We start from the raw sequence: 21784 nt of genomic DNA on the forward strand, positions 1-21784 counted from the left end.
AGGGGGGTCCTTTCTGGAGGAACTTTCGCGGCTCTGGTCGCTAGTTCGTCTCTGTTTCTTCTGTTGGCCACTCGCCTGTTTCTGCGGGTGCTCCTGCGTCTCGTCGTGCTGGACTAAGGGGGCTTCCGACGTATCCATTGCTGGGGCCTTCAGAAGCACCCCAGCGGCGTCCCCATCTGCCTTATATGGCCTCCTGTCCGGGTCAGCAGGCATCCTGCCATAGCACCACCCACCCGGCTTTTGCGTTCCCTCCCCCATGCTCCGGCCCCCCTTGCCTTCGCCGGGTCGCCGCGCGACCCCCGGACCGGCATGCACCCGCAGCGCGCGACGGAGGCCGCCGGCACCCGACTTCCGGTATCGGCGCTATCGCTCCGCCCCTTCCGCCGCGTCACTTCCGCTGCTCACAGAGCCCTGCGGGAGCGCGCGCGAAGGAGCCGCGCAGCCCCGCCCGGAGTGCCAGCACCCCCCGCCATGAGCCCGGCCAGGGGACAGCACCGACCCGGAGGACCGGGCCTGGGGAAGCGCATCGGGGCATACATACCAGGTGCTGGCTTTGGAGACGGCATCCACCGGACCCCTGCTCCACCTGCTTCGTCCACTGCCGTGGTGACCTACCCGGCCCCACCGTGGCGCTTCCAGGGACCCCGCACTGACCGAGGTAGGAGACCCCCTCGCTACCTGGGTCGGTCAGCCGGCCTGGGTATTCAATGATGATTCCATGACGGACGATCTGTAGAGAGTCCTGTCCTCTAGGAACAGGAAACCAACTGATGCGTGGGAGAGGTGCCACCCTTTTTGTATCTGTAGGTTTCCTGTTCCTAAAGGGCGGATCCCCTCTCTCAGGTGGTGCTGTCATGGACGACCGAATAAAGGGCGGATTCTAGAGATGTTCTTTAGGTGTAAGCGGCAAGAGCGGGCAAGGGATTGTATATGGGATGTGAAGGAGAGATTGGTGTCAAACATAACACCCAGACAGCGCACCTGCTGCCGGGGTGTTATTGTGGTACCACCCACGGAGAGGGAAATGTCAGATTTAGGGAGGTTAGTAGACGGCGGGAGCAGAAGAAGTTCAGTTTTGGAGAGGTTGAGTTTCAGATAGAAAGCGGACATGATATTGGAGACTGCGGACAGACAGTCACTGGCGTTCTGTAGTACAGCGGGGGTAAGGTCGGGGGAAGACGTGTATAGTTGTGTGTCATCAGCATAAAGATGGTACTGAAAGCCAAATCTGCTGATGGTCTGTCCAATTGGGGCCGTGTAGAGAGAGAAAAGAAGGGGGCCAAGGACTGAGCCCTGAGGTACCCCGACAGCAAGAGGAAGAGGAGATGACGTGGAGCCAGAGAACAAAACACTGAAGGAGCGGTCAGAGAGATAGGAAGAGAACCAGGAGAGTGCAGTGTCCTTAATGCCTAGTGACTGGAGCCTAGAGAGTAGGAGATGGTGGTCAACAGTATCGAAAGCTGCAGATAGGTCAAGAAGAATGAGCAGAGAGTGGTCACCGTTACGTTTTGCTGTCAGAAGGTCATTGGTCACTTTGATGAGTGCAGTTTCAGTCGAATGTAGGGGGCGGAAGCCGGACTGTGAAGGGTCTAGAAGGGAGTGAATGGAGAGTTAACGGGTAAGGCGGGAGTAAACTAGGCGTTCCAAAAGTTTAGAGATGAAGGGGAGATTGGAGACTGGTCTGTAGTTGTTTGTGCAGGATGGGTTGAGAGCAGGTTTCTTTAGTAATGGAGTAACGATGGCGTGTTTGAAGGAGGATGGGAAAATGCCCGAGGAGAGGGAGAGATTAATGATTGTAGTTAGGTGGGTTGTGACGACTGGAGAGAGAGACTGGAGGAGATGTGAGGGAATGGGGTCGGTAGTGCATGTAGTCGGACGAGAAGAAGAGAGGAGTCTGGAGACTTCTTCTTCTGTGATGGGATCAAATGTGGAGAGTGAGCCAGGGGAGATATATATATATTTTATATGAACAGCTAATGAACCTAAAAAAATATGTTTGAGTCCCCGCAGCGGTCGCCCTGTTTGTTAGGCTATCCCTGCATGAGTTGTGGCTGTGGAACAGATGCGAGAGATGCAGCTACAGTGGGGAAAAAAAGTATTTAGTCAGTCAGCAATAGTGCAAGTTCCACCACTTAAAAAGATGAGAGGCGTCTGTAATTAACATCATAGGTAGACCTCAACTATGGGAGACAAACTGAGAAAAAAAAATCCAGAAAATCACATTGTCTGTTTTTTTTTTCATTTTATTTGCATATTATGGTGGAAAATAAGTATTTGGTCAGAAACAAAATTTCATCTCAATACTTTGTGATATATCCTTTGTTGGCAATGACAGAGGTCAAACGTTTTCTGTAAGTCTTCACAAGGTTGCCACACAGTGTTGTTGGTATGTTGGCCCATTCCTCCATGCAGATCTCCTCTAGAGCAGTGATGTTTTTGGCTTTTCGCTTGGCAACACGGACTTTCAACTCCCTCCAAAGGTTTTCTATAGGGTTGAGATCTGGAGACTGGCTAGGCCACTCCAGGACCTTGAAATGCTTCTTACGAAGCCACTCCTTCGTTGCCCTGGCGGTGTGCTTTGGATCATTGTCATGTTGAAAGACCCAGCCACGTTTCATCTTCAATGCCCTTGCTGATGGAAGGAGGTTTGCACTCAAAATCTCACGATACATGGCCCCATTCATTCTTTCATGTACCCGGATCAGTCGTCCTGGCCCCTTTGCAGAAACAGCCCCAAAGCCTGATGTTTCCACCACCATGCTTTACAGTAGGTATGGTGTTTGATGGATGCAACTCAGTATTCTTTTTCCTCCAAACACGACAAGTTGTGTTTCTACCAAATAGTTTCAGTTTGGTTTCATCAGACCATAGGACATTCTCCCAAAACTCCTCTGGATCATCCAAATGCTCTCTAGCAAACTTCAGACGGGCCCGGACATGTACAGGCTTAAGCAGTGGGACACGTCTGGCACTGCAGGATCTGAGTCCATGGTGGCGTAGTGTGTTACTTATGGTAGGCCTTGTTACATTGGTCCCAGCTCTCTGCAGTTCATTCACTAGGTCCCCCCGCGTGGTTCTGGGATTTTTGCTCACCGTTCTTGTGATCATTCTGACCCCACGGGGTGGGATTTTGCGTGGAGCACCAGATCGAGAGAGATTATCAGTGGTCTTGTATGTCTTCCATTTTCTAATTATTGCTCCCACAGTTGATTTCTTCACTCCAAGCTGGTTGGCTATTGCAGATTCAGTCTTCCCAGCCTGGTGCAGGGCTACAATTTTGTTTCTGGTGTCCTTTGACAGCTCTTTGGTCTTCACCATAGTGGAGTTTGGAGTCAGACTGTTTGAGGGTGTGCACAGGTGTCTTTTTATACTGATAACAAGTTTAAACATGTGCCATTACTACAGGTAATGAGTGGAGGAAAAAGGAGACTCTTAAAGAAGAAGTTACAGGTCTGTGAGAGCCAGAAATCTTGATTGCTTGTTTCTGACCAAATACTTATTTTCCACCATAATATGCAAATAAAATGAAAAAAAAACAGACAATGTGATTTTCTGGATTTTTTTTTCTCAGTTTGTCTCCCATAGTTGAGGTCTACCTATGATGTAAATTACAGACGCCTCTCATCTTTTTAAGTGGTGGAACTTGCACTATTGCTGACTGACTAAATACTTTTTTTCCCCACTGTATGGGGACGCTAACATTTTTCGGGCACACTGAAGACAATCTATTAGCACACGAGCATGCTCAGATAACGCCTTATCCCAGCACGCTCGCTCATCACTAAGTGACACATCACCTTGAAAATAAATATGGAGATCGGCTTTTGTTTACTTTGCCCTAAAGTCTACACTGCGCCTCAGGCTGAACTTTGGAGCAAACCATATTCGACAATCACCGTTGCAGTGGTGACCGAATCACGTTGTGTTCAAAAGTTCTAGTAGGAGGTGAACTAAAGCATTTTAGACAAAATCTAGCAAATAAAAAAAAGTTTTTGTTTTGACCGTCTCAACTATCACAATCCAGAAAAACTCTGCGGCAGTTCAGGTTACATATGCACAGAATAAATACAGATGATCTGGCATATTCAGACTTACCACAGTGTCGAACATTTGGCTTCATGGTGATAGATTATCCCCCCCCCCACGAGACGTTATATCGCACCATGACACGAACATGGCTCCTCTGCATCGGCACATCGTGCGAGGAGGTCTGCATCTTGCGGCTGCATTGCGGTCGGCCCCATATCCCCTCTTACGTGGCAGCGTTTTGTCGAATCGCCTCATATAAATCCAGTATGGAACAGATGTACTGACCTGCTGAATTCGGGAGACCAGGAGGGTGTATATTGTAGGGAGGGTCCCCAGGACGCCCATATCTGACCCCATGTCCAGTGATGGAGAGAAGGTGGATGACGCAGCGTCTTCTTGCTCCATCTCATCCATGATAGGATGGATCAGCAGACAGTTCAGACCTGGTGGAGGTGGTGGTCACCGCAGACCAATGTGATGTCATTAGCAAGGAGAGGATGGGGGCCCCCTGCTCAGCCATACCAGCAGCCATGACCTGTACACAGGACGTCCGCACCTACGTCACGGTCTCCACTTTAAGTCACTAAAGTCTAAGAATGCACTAGAATCAAATCTATATAAACAACCTCAATTCCACAAAAAGCTGGGACGCTGCATAAAATGTAAAGAAAAAGGTGATGTAGAAACAGATCACAGAGTGAACGCTGGATATTTCTCATTTTGAAAAAATTAACGTACGGTATTTAGAAACTGATGGCAGAGAAAAGTCTCAAAAAAGTTGTGCTCGGGCAGTGCCCACCATTGTGCAAAGCCCCCTCTACTTCATACAACAGTCTGTAAATATCGGGGAAGTGAGGAGACAAATGCTGGAGTTTTAGGAGAGGAAGGTTGCCCCCATCTTGTCTTATGTAGGATTCTCACAGCTCCACAGTCCGGGAACTTTGCCAGATTTTTCTTTTCATAATGCACCAAATGTTTTCCATTGGGGAATGGTCTGGACTGCCAGTACATCACCCAATCTCTTCTTCTGTGCAGCCAAGCTGCTGTGATGGAAGCAGTATGGAGTTCACCATTGACCTGCTGAAGTATGAAAGTCCTTCCCTCAAATAGACGTCGTGTCGATGGAGCAGACATTGCTCTAACGCCTCTATACAATGCTCAACAGTGATGGCGGCCCTGCCATGGGCACTAATGGAGCCACAACCATCAGAGATGCAGACCTGTGCACCGATAAGTTGGACGGTCCCACGCCTTCGAGATAGCGAGCCGGACGGTCCCACTCCTTCGAGATAGCGAGCCGGACGGTCCCACTCCTTCGAGATAGCGAGCCGGACGGTCCCACTCCTTCGAGATAGCGAGCCGGACGGTCCCACTCCTTCGAGATAGCGAGCCGGACGGTCCCACTCCTTCGAGATAGCCAGCCGGACGGTCCCACTCCTTCGAGATAGCGAGCCGGACGGTCCCACTCCTTCGAGATAGCGAGCCGGACGGTCCCACTCCTTCGAGATAGCGAGCCGGACGGTCCCACTCCTTCGAGATAGCGAGCCGGACGGTCCCACTCCTTCGAGATAGCGAGCCGGACGGTCCCACTCCTTCGAGATAGCGAGCCGGACGGTCCCACTCCTTCGAGATAGCGAGCCGGACGGTCCCACTCCTTCGAGATAGCGAGCCGGACGGTCCCACTCCTTCGAGATAGCGAGCCGGACGGTCCCACTCCTTCGAGATAGCGAGCCGGACGGTCCCACTCCTTCGAGATAGCGAGCCGGACGGTCCCACTCCTTCGAGATAGCGAGCCGGACGGTCCCACTCCTTCGAGATAGCGAGCCGGACGGTCCCACTCCTTCGAGATAGCGAGCCGGACGGTCCCACTCCTTCGAGATAGCGAGCCGGACGGTCCCACTCCTTCGAGATAGCGAGCCGGACGGTCCTACTCCTTCGAGATAGCGAGCCGGACGGTCCCACTCCTTCGAGATAGCGAGCCGGACGGTCCCACTCCTTCGAGATAGCGAGCCGGACGGTCCCACTCCTCAGTCTACAGGATATAACGTATGTGGTTTCTATGAAAATTTCACATTCTGATTCCTCTGACCACAGAACAGTTTTCCATTTGGTCTCCATCCATTATAAAGGAGCCTTGGCCCAGAGAAGACGGCAGCGTTTCTGGATTATGCCGATATACGGCTTCTTCTTTCCAGGATAGAGATTTACAATCCAATAGCAACCGTGGGCCTTGTCGCTTGTACAAATGGATTTCTCCAGAACCTTTGAATCTCTTGATGACATTTTGTCCTGTAGATGGAGGATATTCAGTCTTTGCAAATTTACGTTAAGGAACATTTTTTCTGAAATTGCTGGACAATTGTTAGCAGCAGCTGTTCACAGATTGGTGACCTCTGACCATCTTTGCTTCTGAGAGACTCTGCCTCTCTCACAGGCTCTTATTATACAGTTATGTGACCAACTTGAAAATTTACCTCCCGGCTGTTTTTCATTACTGTTTCAGCCAGTTTGTGAACCCTATACCAACTCTTTTTCAGTTGAGTCACTGCGATAAAATTCTAAATAAGTTGATATTTTTGATTGAAATGATAGAATGTCCAATGTTCAACTTCTGATCTGTTTTCTGTTTTGCGGTGAATAAAAAAAAAAAAAAGGCAATAGGAGATTTCCTGCAGTCTTAAATTCTTTATATTTTACACTGTGACCTCAACTTTTTGGAATTTGGGTTTTGTAATAATATCAGCAATAATTTAAAAAAGTCAGACCTGTCACAATTGGTATGCATATCCTCTACATACACACAGGACCAGGATTCTGGCTCTCATCTCACAGATGCAACAGACCAATCATATAAGAGACAGCCATCACCTCTACATTATAGGTCTGTCCCCTGTATAAGGAGCAGTCTCCCCCCTCTGTCCCCTGTATATGGAGCAGTCTCCCCCCTCTGTCCCCTGTATAAGGAGCAGTCTCCCCCCTCTGTCCCCTGTATAAGGAGCAGTCTCCCCCCTCTGTCCCCTGTATATGGAGCAGTCTCCCCCCTCTGTCCCCTGTATATGGAGCAGTCTCCCCCCTCTGTCCCCTGTATATGGAGCAGTCTCCCCCCTCTGTCCCCTGTATATGGAGCAGTCTCCCCCCTCTGTCCCCTGTATATGGAGCAGTCTCCCCCCTCTGTCCCCTGTATAAGGAGCAGTCTCCCCCCTCTGTCCCCTGTATAAGGAGCAGTCTCCCCCCTCTGTCCCCTGTATAAGGAGCAGTCTCCCCCTTCTGTCCCCTGTATAAGGAGCAGTCTCCCCCTTCTGTCCCCTGTATAAGGAGCAGTCTCCCCCTTCTGTCCCCTGTATAAGGAGCAGTCTCCCCCTTCTGTATACGGAGCAGTCTCCCCCCTCTGTCCTCTGTATATGTAGCAGTCTCCCTCCTCTGTCCTCTGTATATGGAGCAGTCTCCCCCCTCTGTCCTCTGTATATGGAGCAGTCTCCCCCCTCTGTCCTCTGTATAAGGAGCAGTCTCCCCCTTCTGTATACGGAGCAGTCTCCCCCTCTGTATAAGGAGCAGTCTCCCCCTCTGTATAAGGAGCAGTCTCCCCCTTCTGTATACGGAGCAGTCTCCCCCCTCTGTATAAGGAGCAGTCTCCCCCCTCTGTATAAGGAGCAGTCTCCCCCCTCTGTCCTCTGTATAAGGAGCAGTCTCCCCCCTCTGTATAAGGAGCAGTCTCCCCCTTCTGTATATGGAGCAGTCTCCCCCCTCTGTATAAGGAGCAGTCTCCCCCCTCTGTATAAAGGAGCAGTCTCCCCCCTCTGTATAAAGGAGCAGTCTCCCCCCTCTGTATAAAGGAGCAGTCTCCCCCCTCTGTATAAAGGAGCAGTCTCCCCCCTCTGTATAAAGGAGCAGTCTCCCCCCTCTGTATAAAGGAGCAGTCTCCCCCCTCTGTCCTCTGTATAAGGAGCAGTCTCCCCCTCTGTATAAGGAGCAGTCTCCCCCCTCTGTCCTCTGTATAAGGAGCAGTCTCCTCCTTCTGTATACGGAGCAGTCCCCCCCCTCTGTCCTCTGTATATGGAGCAGTCTCCCCCCTCTGTCCTCTGTATATGGAGCAGTCTCCCCCTTCTGTATACGGAGCAGTCTCCCCCTCTGTATAAGGAGCAGTCTCCCCCCTCTGTCCTCTGTATAAGGAGCAGTCTCCTCCTTCTGTATACGGAGCAGTCTCCCCCTTCTGTATACGGAGCAGTCTCCCCCTCTGTATACGGAGCAGTCTCCCCCTTCTGTATACGGAGCAGTCTCCCCCTTCTGTATACGGAGCAGTCTCCCCCCTTCTGTATACGGAGCAGTCTCCCCCCTTCTGTATACGGAGCAGTCTCCCCCCTTCTGTATACGGAGCAGTCTCCCCCCTTCTGTATACGGAGCAGTCTCCCCCCTTCTGTATACGGAGCAGTCTCCCCCCTTCTGTATACGGAGCAGTCTCCCCCCTTCTGTATACGGAGCAGTCTCCCCCCTTCTGTATACGGAGCAGTCTCCCCCCTTCTGTATACGGAGCAGTCTCCCCCCTTCTGTATACGGAGCAGTCTCCCCCCTTCTGTATACGGAGCAGTCTCCCCCCTTCTGTATACGGAGCAGTCTCCCCCCTTCTGTATACGGAGCAGTCTCCCCCCTTCTGTATACGGAGCAGTCTCCCCCCTTCTGTATACGGAGCAGTCTCCCCCCTTCTGTATACGGAGCAGTCTCCCCCCTTCTGTATACGGAGCAGTCTCCCCCCTTCTGTATACGGAGCAGTCTCCCCCCTTCTGTATACGGAGCAGTCTCCCCCCTTCTGTATACGGAGCAGTCTCCCCCCTCTGTATAAGGAGCAGTCTCCCCCCTCTGTATAAGGAGCAGTCTCCCCCCTCTGTATAAGGAGCAGTCTCCCCCCTCTGTATAAGGAGCAGTCTCCCCCCTCTGTATAAGGAGCAGTCTCCCCCCTCTGTCCTCTGTATAAGGAGCAGTCTCCCCCTTCTGTATACGGAGCAGTCTCCCCCCTCTGTATAAGGAGCAGTCTCCCCCTTCTGTATACGGAGCAGTCTCCCCCCTCTGTATAAGGAGCAGTCTCCCCCCTCTGTATAAGGAGCAGTCTCCCCCCTCTGTATAAGGAGCAGTCTCCCCCCTCTGTCCTCTGTATAAGGAGCAGTCTCCCCCCTCTGTATAAGGAGCAGTCTCCCCCTTCTGTATATGGAGCAGTCTCCCCCCTCTGTATAAGGAGCAGTCTCCCCCCTCTGTATAAAGGAGCAGTCTCCCCCCTCTGTATAAAGGAGCAGTCTCCCCCCTCTGTCCTCTGTATAAGGAGCAGTCTCCCCCTCTGTATAAGGAGCAGTCTCCCCCCTCTGTCCTCTGTATAAGGAGCAGTCTCCTCCTTCTGTATACGGAGCAGTCCCCCCCCTCTGTCCTCTGTATATGGAGCAGTCTCCCCCCTCTGTCCTCTGTATATGGAGCAGTCTCCCCCCTCTGTCCTCTGTATATGGAGCAGTCTCCCCCCTCTGTCCTCTGTATATGGAGCAGTCTCCCCCTTCTGTATACGGAGCAGTCTCCCCCTCTGTATAAGGAGCAGTCTCCCCCCTCTGTCCTCTGTATAAGGAGCAGTCTCCTCCTTCTGTATACGGAGCAGTCTCCCCCCTCTGTCCTCTGTATACGGAGCAGTCTCCCCCCTTCTGTATACGGAGCAGTCTCCCCCCTTCTGTATACGGAGCAGTCTCCCCCCTTCTGTATACGGAGCAGTCTCCCCCCTTCTGTATACGGAGCAGTCTCCCCCCTTCTGTATACGGAGCAGTCTCCCCCCTTCTGTATACGGAGCAGTCTCCCCCCTTCTGTATACGGAGCAGTCTCCCCCCTTCTGTATACGGAGCAGTCTCCCCCCTTCTGTATACGGAGCAGTCTCCCCCCTCTGTATACGGAGCAGTCTCCCCCCTTCTGTATACGGAGCAGTCTCCCCCCTTCTGTATACGGAGCAGTCTCCCCCCTTCTGTATACGGAGCAGTCTCCCCCCTCTGTATAAGGAGCAGTCTCCCCCCTCTGTATAAGGAGCAGTCTCCCCCCTCTGTATAAGGAGCAGTCTCCCCCCTCTGTATAAGGAGCAGTCTCCCCCCTCTGTCCTCTGTATAAGGAGCAGTCTCCCCCTTCTGTATACGGAGCAGTCTCCCCCCTCTGTATAAGGAGCAGTCTCCCCCTTCTGTATATGGAGCAGTCTCCCCCCTCTGTATAAAGGAGCAGTCTCCCCCCTCTGTATAAAGGAGCAGTCTCCCCCCTCTGTCCTCTGTATAAGGAGCAGTCTCCCCCTTCTGTATACGGAGCAGTCTCCCCCTCTGTATAAGGAGCAGTCTCCCCCCTCTGTCCTCTGTATAAGGAGCAGTCTCCTCCTTCTGTATACGGAGCAGTCTCCCCCCTCTGTCCTCTGTATAAGGAGCAGTCTCCCCCCTCTGTATACGGAGCAGTCTCCCCCCTCTGTCCTCTGTATAAGGAGCAGTCTCCCCCTTCTGTCCTCTGTATAAGGAGCAGTCTCCCCCTTCTGTCCTCTGTATAAGGAGCAGTCTCCCCCTTCTGTAAACGGAGCAGTCTCCCCCCTCTGTATAAGGAGCAGTCTCCCCCCTCTGTCCTCTGTATAAGGAGCAGTCTCCCCCCTCTGTCCTCTGTATAAGGAGCAGTCTCCCCCTTCTGTAAACGGAGCAGTCTCCCCCCTCTGTATAAGGAGCAGTCTCCCCCCTGTCCTCTGTATAAGGAGCAGTCTCCTCCTTCTGTATACACAGCAGTCTCCCCCCTCTGTATAAGGAGCAGTCTCCCCCCTCTGTCCTCTGTATACGGAGCAGTCTCCCCCCTCTGTATAAGGAGCAGTCTCCCCCCTCTGTATAAGGAGCAGTCTCCCCCCTCTGTCCTCTGTATAAGGAGCAGTCTCCCCCCTCTGTATAAGGAGCAGTCTCCCCCCTCTGTATAAGGAGCAGTCTCCCCCCTCTGTATAAGGAGCAGTCTCCTCCCTTTGTATAAGGAGCAGTCTCCCCCCTCTGTCCTCTGTATAAGGAGCAGTCTCCCCCCTCTGTCCTCTGTATACGGAGCAGTCTCCCCCCTCTGTATAAGGAGCAGTCTCCCCCCTCTGTCCTCTGTATAAGGAGCAGTCTCCCCCCCCTCTGTCCTCTGTATAAGGAGCAGTCTCCCCCCTCTGTATAAGGAGCAGTCTCCCCCCTCTGTCCTCTGTATAAGGAGCAGTCTCCCCCTTCTGTATACGGAGCAGTCTCCCCCCTCTGTATACGGAGCAGTCTCCCCCCTCTGTATACGGAGCAGTCTCCCCCCTCTGTATACGGAGCAGTCTCCCCCCTCTGTATACGGAGCAGTCTCCCCCCTCTGTATACGGAGCAGTCTCCCCCCTCTGTATAAGGAGCAGTCTCCCCCCTCTGTATAAGGAGCAGTCTCCCCCCTCTGTATAAGGAGCAGTCTCCCCCCTCTGTATAAGGAGCAGTCTCCCCCCTCTGTATAAGGAGCAGTCTCCCCCCTCTGTATAAGGAGCAGTCTCCCCCCTCTGTCCTCTGTATAAGGAGCAGTCTCCCCCCTCTGTCCTCTGTATAAGGAGCAGTCTCCCCCCTCTGTCCTCTGTATAAGGAGCAGTCTCCCCCCTCTGTCCTCTGTATAAGGAGCAGTCTCCCCCCTCTGTCCTCTGTATAAGGAGCAGTCTCCCCCCTCTGTCCTCTGTATAAGGAGCAGTCTCCTCCTTCTGTATAAGGAGCAGTCTCCCCCCTCTGTCCTCTGTATAAGGAGCAGTCTCCTCCTTCTGTATAAGGAGCAGTCTCCCCCCTCTGTCCTCTGTATAAGGAGCAGTCTCCCCCCTCTGTCCTCTGTATATGGAGCAGTCTCCCCCCTCTGTATAAGGAGCAGTCTCCCCCCTCTGTCCTCTGTATAAGGAGCAGTCTCCCCCCTCTGTCCTCTGTATAAGGAGCAGTCTCCTCCTTCTGTCCTCTGTATAAGGAGCAGTCTCCTCCTTCTGTATAAGGAGCAGTCTCCCCCCTCTGTCCTCTGTATAAGGAGCAGTCTCCTCCTTCTGTATAAGGAGCAGTCTCCCCCCTCTGTCCTCTGTATAAGGAGCAGTCTCCTCCTTCTGTCCTCTGTATAAGGAGCAGTCTCCTCCTTCTGTATAAGGAGCAGTCTCCCCCCTCTGTCCTCTGTATAAGGAGCAGTCTCCCCCCTCTGTCCTCTGTATAAGGAGCAGTCTCCCCCCTCTGTCCTCTGTATATGGAGCAGTCTCCCCCCTCTGTCCTCTGTATATGGAGCAGTCTCCCCCCTCTGTATAAGGAGCAGTCTCCCCCCTCTGTCCTATGTATATGGAGCTGTCTCCCCTGTATATTAGTCGCAGTCCTCTGTGGCACTCGCACCTCGCACCCTCCCCTCTACTACACATAGACACACAGGTCGCACGCTGCCGTCTCACCTGGCGCTGCCTCAGCTGCTCTGAACTTCGCCTCCTGTCATAACAACACGTCACCACTGAGTCCCGGGTAAGACCCGGATGCGGTGACGTCAATGGCCGGCGACAACCCGGAAGTAGGAAGGAGCGAGCGCGCGCAGCTGACCGGCCCTTTTCCTTGACCTCCTCGGGCGTCCACAGACACAGCGGCGGCGGCGGCCGTTGTTTCTTTTTTTTTTTTTTTTTTGTATGTGTTTTTTTTTCCTACATTCACACAAAACACTCTATGGTCTGCGCCGAGTCATGAGTCAGCCCCGCTAGGCATGTCGGGACTTGTAGTTTTTGTCAGGATCAGCTGATCTGAGAAGCCGGAAGTCGGTGACAGCTGTGACCCCGGATCACACACACAGCAGGGATTCTCTATGTGTTCTAACAAATGTATATTCTGCATAGAAAAGGGGACATTCCTTTAAGGCGAAACTTTGATATTTCAAGAATTCTTGAAGTATCCAAATTTGCATAAATTATTGCAAAAATGTTAATAGTATAATCATTATGTAGGCAATTTGCATACTTTCCCAGCACAGCACTGCACGGCCTATAAGTCTCCTTACACTGGCACGTCAGCCATGTGACTGTCCCCCAGGTGAGGCATCACCCGCTGTAATTAGTGATGACTCATGTAGTGTGTGTATATATATATATATATATATATACATACATACATACATATATACACACACCGGCGGCAGCTCTACACGTGTTCTGCCCGGACGTCGCTCCATCGTTTTTTTCATCCTAGGACAGGTGCAGACGGCCGGACTATCGGACGCCACATCCGATCGCACTTGGCCAGTGTTACTTTATGGGACGGTGCACAGGATTGATTTTTTCCTCGGACCGACGAGCACAATTTGTCTCAGATTCTCAGCCCCTCCGCCGTGCAGGTGACCGAGTCCTGCACGGAGAAGATGGAGACTTTGTTTTTCCTTTCATCATCCTCGTCATCTCAGAGAATCGTTCGCAGTGTGACGAGCACAGCCAGCCCGCCTCCCTCAGACGAGAGAATATACGCTGGTGTGACCGCGTCCTTAGGCCGAGCTCACACGTTGCATCTTGTCACGCTGTCCGCGGAGGCAGACATCAGTCGTAAGGAGAAGCGCGCAGGAATAAGGGTATGTTTCCACGTTCCGTAAAAGGCGGCACATGCCCGCTCCGCCCAAAGCGCTGCCCCTTGTACGCGCGGTGATTCCAGATGTGTTCATTGAACCGTGCAGAATCACCGCATCCTATTCATAGACTGTGATATTTATCTTGCGGAGACAGAGCGTCTCCTCAGGATAAATAGACATGCTGCGGTCTAGAAAGACGCACCACATGTGCGTATACGCAGGGAAGCTGGGGGCACGCATAGTGGACATGGGATTTCATAAAATCCCCTCCACTATGCTGTAACATCTGGACGCTGCGGCTGTACGCAGTGTCCAACCCGCAGTGTTTACTGACCGTGTGCACATACCCTTAGACACAAATTTCATTGCATTACCCCCAGTGGCGCACGCCTATTCAGAAATCTTACTCCTGTCAGGGATTGCAGTTACAACTATGGTTCACAGAACATCGCTACTTTTAAGTCATTTAACAGGCGGACGTCATCCCACTCGGTCTCGGCTCCACACATTTTAGGTAATTTTATTTTTCTGCAACTTCTTTTTCTGCAAAACTTTGGTGCAATTTTTAAGTGTTTTAGGAACTGGCATAAAAACTGTAATTAATCAGCCACAAACATCCTATTGTTTTAGTAAATGCACATGTATATTAAAAGCAACAAAGAGAGAGTGGAAGGTCAAGCAGGGTCAGCTGTGATATCACCAACTATCAATGGGGGATCCTGTGTTATCTACTGTATATAGAGGTGTTATCATTCATTCCACAGGAGGAGGAGGTGAGCTGTGAGACCACCTATTGTAAATGGTGAATGCTGTGTTATCTGCTGTATATAGAGGTGTTATCAGTCATTCTATGGGAGGAGGTGTGCTGTGATATCACCAACTATCAATGGGGGATCATGTGTCATCTATATAGAGGTGTTATCAGTCATTGCACAGGAGGAGGTGGTGAGCTGTGACATAACCTATTGTAAATGGTGAATGCTGTTTTATCTGCTGTATATAGAGGTGTTATCAGTCATTGCACATGAGAGGAGGAGGAGGGGAGTTGTGACATCACCTATTGTAAATGGTGAATGCTGTTTTATCTGCTGTATATAGAGGTGTTATCTGTCATTGTACAGGAGGAGGTGAGCTGTGACATCACGTATTGTAAATGGTGGATCCAGAGTTATCTGCTGTATATAGAGGTGTTATCATTCATTCCACAGGAGGAGGAGGTGAGCTGTGACTGTACAATCAGTCATTGTACAGGATAAGAAGGTGAGCTGTGACATCACCTATTGTGAATGGTGGATCGAGAGTTATCTGCTGTATATAGAGGTGTTATCAGACATTGTAATCCTGCATCTGATAAGGAAACGCCAGTAAATTCTTCCTGAAACAGGAAGTATGAGACTAAATAAGCCCCGGTGGTCCATGTTAAAAATTACAAGGTTACTTGTTTTGTTTTATAAAAATTGTGATATGAAAAATAAAAAAAATACTAAGAATTTTGTCATTTTCTGATGACATGTTCCCTTTAAAGGGCATCTAATCTGCCAGCAGGATTTCACACCCTCCAAACTATTTATATGCACATGTTGCTCTTTCAAAGACAAGTCCAGCAATATCTTTACATAACCAGTCCGTTCCTCCATTACTGAGAAATCAGCATTTGAATTTATATGTAAATTAGGCTGAAGAGCTATGGTAGATCTGAAGCCTCTGTCAGTCCAGCTCTATTCCGTGCTTGACTGATGGCTCCTCACACAGCATAGAGGCTGTCAGTCAAGCAGCAGGAGGAGGGTGCTGTGGGCAGGAATAGAGCTGGAGTGACAGAGGCTTTAGATCTACCATAGCTCTCCAGCCTCATTTGCATATAAATTCAAATGCTAATTTCTCAGTAACGGAGTGGCAGACTGGCCATATAAAGGTATTGCTGGACTTTATCACATGGTTCTGATAACCAATGAAAATGTCTACTGATCGGAAATGCTAATTTTTGTACCGTGGACAGCATGCATCCTGGCTTGTGGTCAGATCATGAATTATGTCACTTCTAGGGTTGTCTCAGGTCTGCAGACAGGGATGAACAAGGCCTCTGCTCTGCCCAATGTTTGCCCTGCAGACATCCCGAGGATTAATAATCCATATTTACTCTCCTGTTCACTGAAACCGAAAAATCACTAATTTCTCCTTAGATAAATATCATTACACATCGCTGCTTTGGCTCGCTGTGGGACTGGTGGAGCAGCTTTCTTTGTCTTAACAGAACCACAGGAACTGTGCGATGAAAGGTAAGAAAAGCCTCCTGGCCGTAGATTATACCTCTCAGATGTGCCTTATAATCTACCAGTAAATATTGTCCTTGTCCCGTCCAAATTACTGTGCGGATACATTTCATAATCATATTATATAAGGGATGGAGCGCCGGATCTTCACCTACACGGTCTGAAGTGTCTAATAAAACACTCACTGCCTGCAGCCACCACTAGGGGGAGCTCAGTGCTAGTCGTGACCAGCTGCCAGCAGTAGTTGCAGGAGGCCCACCATCATTTTCTGACAATACACCCACACACTTTAAACAGCTCATTTGTCCACCAGTCAATCCTCCTGGCACCTCCATACATGTGCAAGCATTCTGTATGGGGGGAGGGAAGTCAGCTGATGTCAGGCACCACCGGAGCAGCGCAGAATAGCTGAACCGTCTGCGTGTAAATAATACTGCATGATATCAAGAAAATTAGTGTTTTTCTGATGCCAGAAAACTGATGAAAAAGCCTTGATAAAATCCACCAAATATTTCAGTAAAGTTGAAAATAAATGCCAAAAAGAGCAATAAGACCGTACGGCTCATCTTCCCTACTTAATGTAGCCAACAGAGAAGAAGCAATGTGCGGTGCTGCCCCAAACAAGCAAAAAGGCACAAGGGAAGGGGGTCATCAAAACATGACTTGGTGTTTCAGTCAAGTATTATGTTAAAGTGAACCTGTCAGCAGGATTGTGCTGAGTAAACTACAGGCATTGTCAGTGTTATACTGATTAAAATGATACCTGGGGTGAAGAAATCCGTCTTGTGGTTCTTGTTTCTTCTCTGTTAGAAGTTTTCAGTTAATGAGATGCTCATGCTCTGGGGTGGCCTGTGGGCGGCTATTTTTTTTGTGCTCTGGCCTCCTAGTCATTATTGGGCCTTAAATGTTAGGTCACTGCTCCTTCAGTGACCGGCCTCCCATTTTAAATACTGCTCTTGCGCTGTTAATATTGTGCTCTTTAAAAAAAAAAAAGTAACTCCGGCAAAATAGAGAGAGATGCTACTGCACATGAGCCGCCGCCATTTTGCTAGAGTTACTTTATTTTTTTTTTTTTTTAAAGAGCACAATATTGACTGCACAAGAGCAGTATTTAAAATGGGAGGGTGCGGTGACCTAACATTTAAGCCACAATGATGACTGCTCACTGTCTATACACTTGATAACACAGCATCCACCATTGACTATAGGCGATGTCACAGCTCACCTACTCCTCCTGTACAATGACTGATCACACCTATTTACAGCAGCTAACACAGGATCCAACATTCACAATAAGTGATGTCACAGCTCACCTCCTCCCCCTCCTGTATAATGACCAGTTCCAGATTAGAGCATGATTATTTAATGCTTTCAGTACAAACAAAATTACCAAGGCCCCACTTATCGGGGCTAGATTCATTTAGGTTCATGCCAAAAAAAATAATTATATTACCTTAATTTATCTTAAAGGGATTTTCAGGAATACAAAATTAATGATCTGTCCTTTGATAAGGACTTCTTATTTAGATTTTGCAGACATTCAACCCTCAGCACTTGAATTAGGCAGCCCATCAGTGATGCAGTGCAATACCCCTGGTAGTGGCTGCTGTAGCATCGGCGTCCCTGCACGCTTCCTTCCTCACAGCTGTGATGCACGTCTCACACCTCCTCTTCCTTCCTCTGCTGCCCGCGGTCTACGCAGTGCTCACAGATCCCAGGGGAACTGTGCTTAGGGCATGATCCCAGTCTCTTAAAGGGAGAGTGAATGTGATCCTAAAGTGTCCCCAGCCAATGGCTGGGAAAAATTTATTATTTAAGGCACGTCAACCTGTTGGGAGGTGCTTGAGCAACGTGTTATGTCAGTAGTCTGCATGCTTGCTTGTTCTCAGGTCCCCAGTACCTGCCAGTCAGTATATCTGTCCTGTACTTGCTGTGTTTTCCTGTATTTCAGCCGTGCCCGCCAGTACCTGCCTGCCTATCAGCCGTGCCTACTAGTACCTGTCTTCCTGTGTACCAGCCGTGTCCACCAGTACCTGCCTGCACCTGCTGTTACAGCTTTGGGGGACAGCTGGCATGCATCTGAGGTCTATCCTGGAGTAGCACTTAGTTTTAGCCAAGTCTAACCCCACCATCAGTTGCTTTAGCGAACAATGGGGTGTTTGCCTAGTCACGCCCAGACACTGCAAGGTCCATGGCACAGTGGTTCCACCACCCAGCCCGTTACAGCTGTTCCGAGTTTTTCTATTCCAGTGATTTGGACAGTCACTACCAAGAGCCTGACCAACACCCTATAGCATATTGATCGCCTGTTCTTAGGCTACACCAGCCAGAGAACAACAATGTGGGTAACTGACGGTTTGAGGAGCATGGATATAGAACAATACTGACCAATACTCAAAAGTTTCCAAATGCCAGCTCTCCCCAGACACCATTTCAAGAGTAAGATGTCCCCCACCTGCTTCGGAAAACCATGCGAGTGAATGCCCAAATTTGCCATTGATTCTCCAGGATTACAGCAGACTTACAGTGCACCAGTTTCCCCTCACAAATGGGCGATTTTTGGCCACCACAACACAGGATGTTATCCTTAAAGGTGAATTCTACTTTCAATGTTAAAACTTTAGAGGACAGGATCAAAGAGTGTTTTCAAGCTCAACAGCATCATAACAGCTCAATATCATGCTCTATCATGAAGCGTCTGGCACACCCGTGCTTCAGAAACATCAATGAAGAAGCCATGTCGTGTTTCATGGAAGGCAGCGATGCTTCCCAAGGAGCTACAAATAGCACCAAATAAATCAAGATACAATAAAGATCTAATAGTCTCTTAGTCTATAAAAAGGGCTTTCTGGGAATATAAAAAAGCAATAAAAGGAAATATCATTATGCACAAATTCCCAAATACCTTTATTTAGCCGTTCACACGCATTTTGTCTAGAGAGGTATTGCCAGGCAGAAGCCTATCCTATGATATTAATAGGACAGGTGCCTGTGAGCATCTGCATTAGGAAACTCTGTCCCCTCTATTCATGTGTAGTAAGATACTCTGATACTGGAGATACCAGCGGTGCTGAAGTAAGAAGAGGCCGCTCACACTGCTGTCCACCCTGTCTTTCTGATCTAATACTAGAGATACCAGGCATGCTACAGTATGAATAGTCTGCTCACACTGCTGTCCACCCTGTCTTTCTGATCTAATACTGGGGATACCCAGTGGTGCTGAGGTAAGAATAGACTGTTCACACTGCTGTCCACCCTTTCTGATCTGCAGTAGGAAACTCTGCCCCCTCCATTCATGTGTAGAAAAATATTCTGATACTGGAGATACCAGTGATGCTGAGGTAAGAAGAGAATAGGCTGCTCACCCTACTGTCCACCGTGTCTGTCTGATCTAATACTGGAGAAACCAGGAGTGCTGATGTAAGAAGAGGCTGTTTACACTGTTATCTACCCTGTTGGTCTGATCTAATACAGGAGATATCAAGGCTGTCAAGGTAAGAAGAGGCTGCTCACACTGCTGCCCCCCCTGTCTATCTGATCTAACACTGGAGATACAAGTGGTGCTGAAGTAAGAAGAGACTGTTCACACTGCTGTCCACCCTGTCTGTTTGATCTAATACTGGAGAAACCAGGAGTGCGGATGTAAGAACAGGCTGTTCACACTGCTGTCCACCCTGTCAGTCTGATCTAATACAGGAGATATCAAGGCTGTCAAGGTAAGAAGAGGCTGCTCACACTGCTGCCCCCCGTCTATCTGATCTAACACTGGAGATACAAGCGGTGCTGAAGTAAGAAGAGACTGTTCACACTGCTGTCCACCCTGTCTGTTTGATCTAATACTGGAGAAACCAGGAGTGCAGATGTAAGAACAGGCTGTTCACACTGCTGTCCACCCTGTCAGTCTGATCTAATACAGGAGATATCAAGGCTGTCAAGGTAAGAAGAGGCTGCTCACACTGCTGTCCACCCATACCATCTGATCTAACACTGGAGATACAAGCGGTACTGAAGTAAGAACAGACTGCTCACAATGCGGTCCACCCTGTCTATATGATCTAATACTAAAGATACCAGGAGTGCTGACTGACATAAGAAGCTGCTCACACTGTTGTCCTCCCTGTCTATTTGATCTAATACTGGAGATATTATAAAAGTACTAAAGTGTGATTTTGTCATTAAAAGTATTTAGGAATTTATGACAACATATTTTTCAATTTATTATTCTTGCATTCCCAGAGAAGCCCTTTAAGCAACATGTGTAAATCTGAATGGCCGTCATGTATTACTATATTCAAACTGTAGCGATATCAGCACATTGCCGGGCTCTCTTTGTCTGTAGAGGGGTTTATGCAGTTGGTACAACAACTTCTAACAATAGTATGGTTCCATCTATGCGACTTACCAAGCTGGCAAGCGGTGCCACACTCTTCTTGGCTGCAAGGAACGCGCTGCCCATTGAAGACAACACACATGACAGCGACATGGATTCTGTCTCATCTACCTCCACTCCACCTTCATCTACAGCAGTGACTACAAGGAACAAGGAAGGAAGAGAGAGTTATACGTTGTGTATGTCCATATATGATCAGTGTTGCTTATGTATAGTGATACCATGCTGGTATAACAAGGGCATCTTCTGTATATAAGTATATATGTACAGCTGATATAACACGGGCTTCTTCTGTATATATGTACAGCTGATATCACGCGGGCTTCTTCTGTATACAAGTATATATGTACAGCTGACATAACGCGGGCTTCTTTTGTATATAAGTACAGGGTGGGCCATTTATATGGATACACCTGGGTGGGCATTTTTAAAGTTGGATCCAAAATGGCCACCATGGTCACTAGCCATCTTGAAAAGTTTCCCCCTCCTATATACTAATATACCAGAAACAAGAAGTTGATATCACCAACCATTCCCATTTTATTTAGGTTTACCCATATACATGGCCCACCCTGTATATATGTACAGCTGATGTAACGCAGGATTCTTTATATATGTACAGCTGATATAACATGGGCTTCTTCGGTATAAAAGTTTATATAGATTTAACTTTTATAGGACAACACTACCCAATAACTGCATGGACAACACTACCCAATAAACTACACAACTGCTGCGATTTATTACTAGACTGATATAACAGACATCATTAGTAGTAAGAACAGTACAATGGTCTAGTGATACATAAAAGCATACGTCTCTCACCTGGGTCAGGTTTCTCCACATTATGGGATATTGCTGGGTCTTCAGTAGGAGAAAAAACAAGTTCTGGTTCCTCCTTATGAATCTCTGGTGGTTGCACTGTGGTCTCCTCCACCTCTGACTCCAGCACTGGTGGTTGCACTGTGGTCTCCACCTGTGGCTCAATTATTGGTGGTTGCACTGTGGTCTCCTCCACCAGTGGCTCCAGTACCGGAGATTGAACTGTAGTCTCGTCCACCTGTGGCTCCAGCACTGGTGGTTGCTCTGTGGTCTCCTCCACCAGTGGCTCCAGCACTGGTGGTTGCACTGTGGTTTCCTCCACTTGTGGCTCCAGTATCGGTGGTTGCACTATGGTCTCCTCCTTCTCCTGTTGTTCCAGTACTGGTGGTTGCTCTGTGGTGCTCGATTCTGCGGCCTCATCCACTTGTGGTTCTGGTATCGTGTCTTCCCCCACTGTGCTCTGTTCAGTATCTAGTGTGTCCTCATTTTTCTCGTCTTCTTCTGTATTTTCTATAGAAAGAAAGTCAATCATGAAAGCAGCTAAAATCTGTGACCCAAATCGTAGGGCTAGTCACAGGGATACATTTGGCCTGTACAGGATGCCTATGTGTGCATTTGCCTTACACGATGTAACAATACAAATATTAGGCTAAAAAAGGTTTTGAATTGTCTATTAGACTACAAAACTGCA

General features: G+C 49.2%; 1 protein-coding gene across 2 annotated transcripts in view; it reads right to left on the bottom strand.

Annotated features, from left to right (window-relative positions):
* The window catches only part of MIA3 (MIA SH3 domain ER export factor 3), an 86913-nt gene that overhangs the window by 37496 nt on the left and 27633 nt on the right, over window positions 1–21784 (bottom strand). For both annotated transcript variants that reach the window (XM_073556776.1, XM_073556777.1), the window contains exons 5-6: window positions 21097–21603; window positions 20284–20411 (exon numbers count right to left, since the gene is read on the bottom strand). In XM_073556776.1, coding sequence (XP_073412877.1) covers window positions 20284–20411; window positions 21097–21603 — 635 coding nt within the window. The remainder of the gene's footprint in view (window positions 1–20283; window positions 20412–21096; window positions 21604–21784) is intronic.

Source organism: Dendrobates tinctorius, unplaced genomic scaffold (assembly GCF_039654945.1).
Source record: "Dendrobates tinctorius isolate UK_male_01 unplaced genomic scaffold, ASM3965494v1 ptg000239l, whole genome shotgun sequence".
In the NCBI taxonomy this organism is placed as follows: domain Eukaryota; kingdom Metazoa; phylum Chordata; class Amphibia; order Anura; family Dendrobatidae; genus Dendrobates; species Dendrobates tinctorius.